This window comes from Poecilia reticulata, linkage group LG17, assembly GCF_000633615.1.
Source record: "Poecilia reticulata strain Guanapo linkage group LG17, Guppy_female_1.0+MT, whole genome shotgun sequence".
In the NCBI taxonomy this organism is placed as follows: Eukaryota; Metazoa; Chordata; class Actinopteri; order Cyprinodontiformes; family Poeciliidae; genus Poecilia; species Poecilia reticulata.
Window position 1 is genome coordinate 19,604,421 of NC_024347.1, and position 12,117 is coordinate 19,616,537.

Consider the following 12,117-nt stretch of genomic DNA (forward strand, 5'->3'; position numbering starts at 1 on the left):
CCTTTAAGCACAACTTTTGATGTGCTTTAAGGAAAAGCATATTGGAAGTTTTAAAAGCAAGCAAGATTGTTAAGACACCACATGGCCAATAATTTAGAACCTAATTAGAGGTGCACTGATTTATTGTCCRGATGATTTATTGGCGCAGATTTTCTTAATTTTGGGAGATCAGTGATCAACTGATACTTACATGTGAAGCAGATATTAACCGCGGATCTTATCTACTTCAATAAAGGTTTAAAAATCAACCACTGTCCTCTTCTGCTCTCCCCTTAGAGGTTTGACTGACAGACCTGCCCGCTAGGTCGTGTCTGCAGGTCTGTAATTAACAATAATAACTCCACTGTTACCAACTCAGCGACTTTCTTGCTATATTTAACAACCAAAAGAAATTGGCATCAGCCAAAATCTGAATTGGCAGGTCAGGCTTTTTAAAAGATTGGTAATCGGCAGTTGGCCAGAAAATTGTAATCGGTGCAGTCTGAAATCTTACAGCAATAATTACTTCCTTATGCAACTTAATGCTAACTCTTAGGAGTACGAATACAGTAACACACAAATGAAAACATTATGGCTGTACTTTTATGTCCATCATTGCTTCTATAAGCAGCAGAGATTGTTAAATAGGCATATTCAGATATCCACCATCTTTAAGAGAGGTTAAATGTCTGGAACGGAGCCGGCCTTCAGCTGCAGCTTTCCTTCCAAGCTTCAGCGCAGACAGACATGACATGTGCTGGGCTTTTATTTTTTTTTCCTTGTCAAATTCCACTCATCCTCTGCCAAATACAATGCTGACATGCGGAACACATGGTCACAGAAACTAACAGATGAGCAGCTTTCTCCAGCTCACACAGATGCTTCCCATATTGCGCTGCTTAAAAAGAGGCGTGCCCTCCTCTGGAATACAAAGCTGTGACCTCAGAGTTAAACTTTACTTAAAGCTTTTCTGCATCTGATCTTACCCTTCACTGACCATGCTGATATAACATTTGTGCTTCTGGTAAATTGACACATTCAATTCTAATTAAGCAAGCATCTATCCTGTCTCATGGAACACCTGCTGCAATTCAGGGAAGCAGTCATCTGTGAATGTACAGGAGGCGTAAAATGCATTATTTATTTGCTGTAAGAGCAGAAATGATCGTTTTGCATTTCCAGGTCTTTAATATCAGGCACAGAAAACAAGTGACAGAGCATTACMGAGAAGCTAAGATTATTCACCTGTGTGGGAGGCATCATTTTGACTTGTGTCACCCATTGTTGCTGAGTGGTGGTGTCTACAGCCTTGATCAGCAAGGGCGAAGCAGGGGCTGGAGTGCGCTGAAGAGTCCTTGCAGCGTAAACTACTCCGTTGTCCTCTATCCGAAAGTCAGATGGATTGCTGCATTCAAACCGCACCAGACCACCTCTGCCACAGCTGACAAACTTCACTGCAAGAGAAAGCAGCACAAGGATTTTGGTTTAAAATTAGACAAACAGAGGGAGAAGCTGGGAATATAGACAAAAGGACTGAAAGAGAGTCAGTGAGACAGAAAGCCCACAAAGGTTTTCTGATTCTTCTTCTTGCTTATACATTATTCACTTCAAGCTGTTGCCCAAAGGTACAGATCCAAACAGGTGAAGTGGAGGAAAAACAAGGAGAACAAAGTTAAGGTAAAACAGGGAGTGTGCTGTTTAAGGTCTATTAAATGTATACAAACCCCCCCTCAAAACAGTACATTTAAAACATGATGTGGACAACGCTGAAAGCCTTGCAGTCTTAAGCTTTGTAAAAAAAAACAAAAAACAAAGTTTGAATATTTTAACATATGAAATGCTGAAAAGGTTTCAGGTTTTCTTTTTTTTTTCTTTTTTGCTTCAGCAAAGGCCATCGGATGCTAGTTTTGTCCCCTGTGACATACAGGGACGACTACGATCCTCAACTCTTCGAGATACAAGATTGGAGTTTGATGTTTATTTCATAAAGAGCACACAAAAATCCAAAGCTTGGGGAGCACACATCCAATAATAGAAGACAGGTGGCTCATGGGGGGCTCGTGTCCCACAGGTGCCACGGCAACAGGGGTACAACGTTGTTTCATGTACATACACACACAGCATCCAACACACACAAACACCTCAGCAGCAAAGAGCTTCATTTACATGTACGGAAATGTTTTGTTGCGTTGCTTAGAAAGATTATAACATGACCATATATCATTTATATCAAGACTACACTGAAGCTGTCATGAATTATTAAACAGATGTGAAACTACTTAACAAAACAAAACCAAAAAAGAAAAACAGCGGTGAATGTGGGCGCATAATCTTCTTAGGGCCAATACCTTCGGGACCCAGTGATGTCTACAGAGAATCATCTGCGCTTTGAGAGCATAAAGTTTCTCTGAGCTCCAGGAAAAGATACAGCTGACCAGTTTGGGGTCAGAAGAAAACCACAAGTACACCACATCCTGGAAGTATTACATTTTTCAATGATGTGGGTAATCTTAAAGTATTTGCTGAATAACAACCTGCAGGTTACACAAAACTGCCATTCAGCCAAAACATTGCCTTACTGCACACAGAATAAATTTAATAAAGCTAAACTTTTGACAATGGAAATGCAGGGTGGCAGCATTTTTATTTTAGTCTATAATACCGGGCGTCTCCTTACTGCCTATTTCAGTTCAATTACCCTTGACYAATTAGCTTTTTTTTCCCTCTCCCCTTTGAACTCGGCAATGCTGACATCAGATAAATGACTCTCTCTTTCCGATGGTTTGGCTTTTAAACCAGGTGCCTGAAAGCTCAAAGCCCTCAGGCAATCACCAGCCATCTCAAGTCAGCAGCAGATACTCAGACGGAAGTAGAATACAGAGTAAGGGACTGTCAAAATAACTCACAATGCAGCAGAAGGCTGTCAGAAAATTTAGAAAACTTCACAATTCTCAAAGTGGGCAGAGTCTTAGACAATTTTGACTGAGTCTTTAAGAAAAGAGTTTACTGCAAAAAAAAAAAAAAAAAAAAAAGTGAGGCTGGCAATTATACATTAACATCCCCCAAAAAATAATGAAACGCATTGAAATCAAATAGTTACAAATGGCAAAAAACATTGAACTGCCTCCTTGGATTTTAATTGATTCATTTTTAATACAAGAAAATACAGAACAGAATATAACTTGTTTGTTCTAGCCTACTTGCTTTGACTGGTAATTWWTTWTWWRWRRRRSRARSRAARRAAAAWMAMTYWSTKTGWSWGAMRKWWKTTYTWWMWMAAAMMAAACAGAAAGAAATCTGCATAGATAGCATTCTGAAAATGGTATTCATCCATCTTCCAATGGAAATATAGATAATTAAACTCAAAGATTTCCAACACTCCATGTTCCTTCACCGCCACCTTCCACTGAGGAGTGTTGCAKTTACTGCAAACAGTACTATTTTAAGTACTGTGCATTAACTGATTGGAAAATAAAACTCTTTAGTTTTCCGGCTTACCAGACATGGGCCGAATTAGCCAATTTCACTCATCAGTCAATATCACAATGCATTTCTATAAGGAAGAACATAAATTTTAATTTTCTGTTGCCATGGTGATCAAAAGCTAAATATTTAAACAACAACATATGTCCATCGGTCTTAAATAGGTCAACCAAAAAAAATGGCCTCATTCTGTTCTTGTAGTTTTAACTAGATTTTGACAGTGTGCTCAGTTTACTTGCTTTTAAGAGGCTGTTCTATAGCCAACATTAACAGCAAAAGCTACAATGATAATGTATAGAAATGTCCCGCATGCAATTATTCATCCCTTGGGCTCTGGTGGCTTAAAAAGCCACACCAATGCCAAATGAATGATTCAGCTGGAGGTTATCCATCTCCAGATAAATAGGCTCACTAAGGTAAAATGTGAGAAGGGATCTTGGTTGCCACACCCTGTTACACATGTCACCATGGGCAGAACGATAAAGGGTCGATTTGGGCAGAAATGCCGATGCAGCACAGAGAAGAGCTGGGGGTTGGGTGTAGAAAAAAAAAAAGGGGGGAGCAAGAGGGGGAAACGAGCACGTCAGCAGAAAGGACTGTCCAACTAATGCCCTGAACCAGAGCCCAAAATTACCTCCAACTCAATGATCCCATTCACAGCTTGGACGCACCCCCCTCCAAAGCCCTCCCTTGCTGGACAACACAAAAACCCCCTGTAACCTCTCCATGGTCCAAGAGTGCCTCTCTATTGTCCGCACATCACGTGATAACTCTAACTCAGACAGACACAAATAGTTTGCAGAGAAAAGGAGAGGGCAAGACATTTAATTTGGGGCACAGAATGTGAACTCTTCGGCTCCACAGAGGCAAAGAAAATGTTCCAGAATCTCATCTTTAATTCCTGCCTGCCAACTGCACTCGCTGGAAGCCAGCATACTGAACTTCCACTAATGTGCTGTTAATGCGACAAGACTGAAACCTCTCATGTGAGATCATCCCAGTATGCCATCATTTCATCTGAGAAGTGAGGTCACTGACAGTTGAGAAATACCCAGCCTAGGTGTTTCATCAGCAGCTGCAGATATACGTGTACCAGTGCAAATACTCCAGTGTCAATCTCCTGACCTAACCCTAGCAAATCGCTCTACACTCCTGGACCGAATGCATAATTCACAAATGAATTTGACCAGGGTTAGTAGAGCCAGTCTGAACCTGGCAGTGATACAACGAAATATGAAGCAAAGGCTCACACTGAATGACATCCAAAGAAAGCACCACTGTTTATTCAATCCTGTTGAGCCYCAATGGAGCTTGCTCTGTGCTATCTCAATTCATACTGCTGTGATATGAAATTCTAAGCTGGTCMTGAACTGGGGAGAACACAGCAAATTAAGGTCAGCATTCTCTAGCTATGCACAGACTTTTAGTGCAAACCACAAAAAAATATCCCCAACAGCATATTCTGTAATCGGCCAATTATTGCTTGAACTGCTAAAAGCACAATGTGCTAATGGAACACAAAGCAAGATTGCTGCTTGCTATGCRTAATTGCTCATGCATATGTTCTTTTTTCAGCCTGGTGTTTTTTTTGTTTTTTTTAAAGCYATCATTATGAAACCATATTTTACAGCTTTAGGGCTGGTAAATAAGACCATTGTGTAACATAATTTTTCCTATTCCTCTTAATTAGAGACGTTTTTCTAAAAGCGCTTCAAGTATGCTTTGTTTGTAAGATCATTCCATCAGAAAAATACTGGAGTGACTGAATATGCCTCTCTTATGAAGAATTCTGGCATTAAAAGCTATGATGAAGGTATGGTCGCGTTTTCAATAAATAACATTCTTCAGAGCCAGTAAACAGTTTGTAGTCCAAGCTTTACTACGAGAAAGATGATAGTTAATTTTGCCAGTCTAAACACTTGAAGGCAGGGCCCTTCAAGTGCATGCATTCATAGAATGATATTCAATATTCAGGGGAATTTGCATGAAAAAAAAATTGTTCTTTGTGCAATGCTGCTACCAATTAAGATAGCTGAAGCAGAATAGCAGTGCTTAAAAAAATATAACAAGCAGGAAGTTCATTTTCCTAGCTTGATTGTAGTGATCAATCTTCAAGCACGTCGTTTCCCTCCTAATGCTGAAAGATCTGGTGAATTCTGGAAAGGCTTTTAGAAACATATTGGTACTGTACTGCTTTATCACAAAACACATATGATTATCCAAACCAGGGAGAATAAGGCCATGAATAAGAAATGCATGTTTTATACCAAGTACAGATTTTTATGCTTTAATAGTACAACAAACTGACTCTCAGGATAAACAAACATTCCTAATTTGCTTGACTGATTCTTTTTTCAAATGACATCTAAAAAAGTACACAGTTGTTTGAGTTAAAATCGTCTAATTTTACCAAATGCTTTTTCTCAAATCGTTCCTTACATTTGCTACACATCTTTACTAGGCCATCCTAAATGCTAGAAAAAGCTATCCTTTTAAATTTGACCACTATAATCTTCCCATACAAGTAGTTTCCAAGTACATTTCATTCCTGTTGTAAAACAGGGCTCGCTTAACAGAAACTGTGATTTTTTATTTTTATTTTTTTTATAAGCAGCATTTGTCATTTGAAAATTAGCAGCCTCTTTTGGTTTATAGTGTATATAAACACTAGGAGAAAATCATTTAAGGGCTTTGTTGAGTAAACAAAATGATTCTGTGTTTTCCATCACGCAGACAGTCGGGCATTGTGTGGATTAACATGCCACTGGAGCCAAGAACTGATAAGGCTAAGCTACATCCTTCTGCAGTTATCAGTGCATAGCTACCAGGAATTTGTTCTGCGGGTTATTGAGACCAGCGACTTGATGGAGAGGCTTTAGAGAAGCATAATGATCACAATGCCAAGATGTSWACCGCTTAACAACTATGATAGTCATTTTTACTTCTTTAAGTCATGAATGCACATGCGCGTACATATTTATACCGTTACCTAACTGCACTAACTAGGTAAAAATCTATTATACAGCATACGAGTTTAGAATAGCCTTCTAATACAGTACTACACAGCATAATCAAAATTCACATGGTTCTATTTTATTTCCACAATCCGTTATGCTTTTTAATATTTCAACCTTCTTTATTCATTCAACCAAAAATAGTTCTAGTTTTYAAATTTGAATTTGTCAACATAAAATGGATGGTATAAACAAGACTTATATGAGAGGTCAACGGCCAGAGATGATTTAGGATTAAAAACTAGAACTTGGTGTGCTGTGGTGGCACAGGGGTTAAGCACAACCCACATATGAAGGCCTTAGTCCTCGACACAGTTGTCGCAGGTTCGATTCCCGGCCYTGGCGACCTTTGCTGCATGTCTTCCCCCTTCTCTCATTACCCACTTTTCTGTCAACTAACTAGCTATCAAATAAAGGCCACTAGAGCCAAAAAATCTTTAAAAAAAACAACAAAAAGAAAACAAAACTAGAACTTATTAGGTATAATAAGTGCATACATTTTAAATTGTTTCTGTATTTCAAGAGTAGTATCTGTAGACCAGTGTTTAGTCACGTCCACGGTGGGATTCAGGAAGATGTTGGCTCCTGGTCTAGTGCCCGTTAAAGTCTCCTATACTTTGAGCCCTATGAAATATTTTATTCCGCCCCAAAATTCCCTCTTTCTCCATTTTTATTTTTCTGAATTTCACTTCCCCCCCCATTCTAACCACATTTATTGGCATGAATTAAAACAGTGTAACAAATCAATAGGCAGAGGTCTATGTTTTCCATTATTCAAGCTTCACAAGTGTAACAATTTGCTATGAATCAGGAGAAACTTTAAATGGTTTTACAAGTTGTTCACGATCATTTGACTGTCRCTGTTTTAAAGAACTGAAAAATCATGAGCAAATCTGAAGATCAACATTTTTAAACAGTTGAACTCAAGACACAAATATATGTCATACAAAAAAATTGTGCAAAGTGTAAACCGTGCACTTCCATATTAATCGGGACTTTGTTCATTTATATTTCTTACATCGGTCACAGATATCTCCACTGAAGTAATCACYGTCAGTCTTTCGGTGTAAAGCTCATGTTCTTTTTTCTTTTGCCATGGCTTACCGTTTTTTCTCTCTGTGTGGAGAGGAGAGCCAAGTACACCCAAATGTCCCCTAATTAAGTAACGACTGGTAGATGCTGTAAAGCTTTACCTGTTCTGAAATATCAGCAAATTCTGTGAAATTCCACTTTTTATTGTGGACTCCATCGTGCATTTTGTTTAAATTGCACCATTTCATCTGCGTTGTCTGCATCACAGAAATCATAGTGTCCTATGAACAGTCTTTAGTATGTTAAATGGGTCATTCATGCAACTAGCATCACAGTTTCAGGATGTATGTCATCTGCAGGGTGGGATAAGACTAAAGAACTAAAGCAAAAATTCTTGACCCGGATTTGAACCCGGGCTCGGATCAGCAGTGCAAAAGGGCCGTTAGTTTCTAACTAGTAAGTCACAACTCTAGGCCAATCAAACTAAAAATGTAGTCGCCAGCCAATATGTGGCTACATCTCCATTTTTCCAAGACACTTAAAACGTACGTTGAACAGACTTGACTGAGTAAAAACACGTTTAGTGTTCTGTTAGTTTAGTTCTGTTAGTTTCCCTTCACTCATCTAAATTACATTACTTCAATCAACATTTATCCAAGATGTATCTACAAATTTTCTTATTCAGACAAAAATACAAAAACAAGACACGAAATGTAATGTCAACTATTCCAGGTCAGCATTATGTGACGTTTAATCTCAGGAATAAATGAAAATTGACTCCACAGCAGCTTATATAGAATAAGTAAAACATTTTAAGGCCCGTAAAACCTCGARGCTCTGGCCAAAGTCCAACAGAGGTGATAATGCTAATTTTAGAAAATGCTCCTGTGCTCTGTACATCCATCACTGCAGTGCCATGGGGTTGTCACTGTGCCATCTCAGGCATTTTCAGCAGGACAAAAAGTTAAACCTCATTCCTGAAGTCCTGAGGGGAGGAATATGTAACCATAAATCATTCACTTTCCTCCAACAAAAACTTAGGACTGTTTAAATAAGAGGAAAAGCCTTTACTTTCAAATTATTCAGAATCTTAAAATAATCTGCAAGAGCACAGACCGTTCCATTTTGATAGGGTGAAGTGTGGAAGACATTAAAATAAATGCTTTGCCTAAATTAGATGACAAAGTAGGTGTTACATTACTTGATCTTTTATTTGGAGGTTAATACTAAAAAGGCTAAAGACAAGTCTTCAAGGAAAGCAGCCAGCAGGTTTATTAGCTTGTCACCATGAGCCCCCATGCCTGTGGTTTCAAGCTGAGCTGATGTTTTCAGAGGAGGCTGATCATGAGGGCCAGGCTCTAAAAGTGCCTCAATGCAACCTGTAATGTCACATTATTGGGCTCTTTTGATCTCCAAAGCATAGACTCAAAGCTATTTAGTGCCTCCCCTTGATCATTTGTGTCAAAATACCATCACGAAAATCAAAGAGGCAGAAAAACATTCGCTGACCAGGGATGAGATAACCTCTACTGGCATTTTCACCGTGTCTTGCAAGACTTTTTAATGGCAGTAGAAGATGTTTTTCAAGTTATTATGSAGTGGAAATGTAGGGATGGGCTGCATGTTTGCGCTTAGAACTGTACCAATTATTGCTTCTCAGAAAGCAAAAACAATAAAAGTGCATGATGTTGCATTTACTGCTTGCAACGTGTGTATATACATACACACACATATATATATATATATATATATACATACACACACACACACACACACACACGCACACGCACACACACACACACACATACACACACGCACACACAAGAAAAGTAAGCGTGTGGTCATAATGTGGTGGGTTGCAAGACAGATGTGTGTGCAAAAGCATTATGGGGTTTAGCTGAAGCTTGGAACATATTGTATCAATCAAATCCTGACCACTAACATATTGGCTGTGCATGCAGCAAAGAATTAACAAATGGCCTCATTTTGGGATTAGGCAGCATGAACAGCTGATGATAAATTATTCTACAGGAGTGGCTTAAGAGAACGTGGAAAACCTCATACCACTATTATATGTGAAGAAGAATCTTACCAAGCTGTTATAACTGTGGCTGCAAAGACGCAAAATTTCCCAAACAAAAAGTAAAGCTATTAAAATGTTTGAGGGTGGGGAGTCAATTCCATGTCTTCAAAGTAAATCAGTCTGAACCATTTGTCCATAAGAAAGAGAGAAATGGCCTAAATAAGACYGACATTGAATAACGTCAGACTGTGTTGCATCTCTGTATATGCACATATTAAATAAAATACGCCGCACACRTTCCAAGACAATTAACAGACAGACAAGACCTTTACTGGGAGACAACAAGCCACACACTTAATTAAAACTTTGATTTGCACTGGACAAAGGTTTCCACAAATGAATGTTCAAGAAGACAAAGCTATTTCCCAGGAGATTGACCACAGAGCAACCCATTTGTACGTTATCAGTTTTGATAAGATTAGCACAGTTGTTTATTAGAATGTGATTAAATTCTGACAAATTGCCTAACCTYTTGTGTCAGCACTTGACAAGGAGTTCATTTAATGCTGAAAGGAAGCGGATTTAACCAATGCGAGTAATGACCACAGGGCATGATGGGTGCCGGTGGCCTCTCTTCGAATGAGACACACCCTTCCGTACCATGTCACTCTGTCCCCACACCTTTACGCATTCATTACAACAAGAGTAACCAGCCAGAATAAACATGATGGTGGATAGGCAAAAGTCAATGCGGTGTAACAGGACAAGAATAATATTCAGTTTTATATGCACCACTTCCCGCAGCCTCTGTAATGAGTTGTGTCTACACATTCACACGTGAGTGGAAGTTRAGATGGCCTGCATAAATAGGCACAAAAAAATAAATGAATCCAGCTAGACATACGAAAACTAGAACAACGAGGCATGAGAGGAAGTTGAATTTTGTTTATATATAGAGTACAGAAGACTTTCTATTCCAAAGTCTCTATTTTCATTTGACAATTTGCAATGTTAACTTTTGATGGAGAGATTCACGCTAGAATATCTCAAGACAACAGGACACACTGGGAAGCAGTTGTTATTCACYGTTACAGACCACTTTCTAATGTACCCACAATGGCTTAAGAGCGAGTCACACAAAACTAGCCCCTTATAGATGTCCTGAAACAAGAAAGTAGCCACACATGCAACAAAATGGGTGGTTGCTGTTAAGTTTGAATTTTAATACTGACACAGTCTCCATTTTAAGATTCTATACTGTTCCACATGCAGGTTACTGAAAAAGAAGGGATTTTCTTGTTTGCCTCATTAAAAGGAAAGCAGCCACGCTTTGCTTATTATTTTAGGCTTCACTCACAGGAAACAAAAAGGAAGGGGGGGGAATCATATACTCAGTAATAGCAGGATTTGGGTCACACACTCTTTGAAAAACATTTGCTGTATTTAGCCAAGTTTAAATAAATAAATAAATAAAAAAACAACATAGATGCATCAAAGTTTGCTGTCGAGTAAATCCCACAAGGAACATGTGGTCCTATTTACTGTAAAATTAAAGCATGGTGATTAAAATACAAATCCTTGGTGGGCTGCCAATCAATTTGTCTGTAATAATTTAGCAATTTCAGAAAAGCCTCCATATGCATCAAACACCTGTGCTGTTGACCATATTTGTATCATTCTTAATCTCCTGTTGGCATAAAAATCTGTCCAGGGGCAGCTTATGGCCCCCAGCCACAGCACTTAATAAATAAATAAAACTGTATCTAAATGTACATTTCATCACGTGAACATGTTCATAAAAATATTTTCTAGAAATCTTAAGTCTTAGATAGAAGCTCAAAGCTATTTTTTCTGACTAGATTTTAAAAGTGTTAAAAATCTAATTCAATACCTTTTCTGGCTTTTCAACACTGTATACAGACTTTATACAGAGATCTAGTTTGCTTGATTCTCTTTTGATTCACCCCCAATAAGAATGAGCAGGTTTTTATGTACATTTCTATATTGCCAAATGTCAGGCTGGTTGTGGGGGGTCATCATTGCCGTTGAATTGTTTGTCTCAATTTTCTTGAAGTTCTCTCTATGTTTCTTTAGTTCTTAAGACGAAGGTTGCTCCACAACATAACTGAGAAGTGGTGCCCATCCATGCAACCAATTAAAAGTGKTTGACTACCTCTTGCCTGACAAAACATGTATTTGCTTACCTTGTCTAGTATTGCATCGTTTTTGTTATTTTTGACAGTTAACCTCAAAAACCRTAGGACTATTTTTCAGTTGTCATTTTGGGTCTTGAAAGCAAAAGAATRATCTACTTGGTAGACAACSTACCATTTTAGATATCTTGATTGTTCATCTTCACCTGCTTACATTTCATGTTTGTTTAATCATTTTGTACTCCAAATGTGTTAATTTGTAAAATAGTTGGCTATTTTACAGTAATTATGGAGATAAACTTTTGTATAACATTTCTTGATGGAGTTCTCTTCCACCCAATTTCCATAGATTTGTATTCTAATTTCTAAAACGATAAAATGGCATACATACACACATATATATATATGTATATGTATTAGAGCTGTGCCGATC

General features: G+C 38.3%; 1 protein-coding gene across 1 annotated transcript in view; it reads right to left on the reverse strand.

The window, feature by feature from the left end:
• Positions 1–12,117, reverse strand: part of cdh2 (cadherin 2, type 1, N-cadherin (neuronal)) — an 88,301-nt gene that overhangs the window by 39,534 nt on the left and 36,650 nt on the right. Inside the window, exon 3 of the mRNA XM_008434185.2 lies at positions 1,225–1,433. Within this exon, the coding sequence (XP_008432407.2) occupies positions 1,225–1,433 (209 nt within the window). The remainder of the gene's footprint in view (positions 1–1,224; positions 1,434–12,117) is intronic.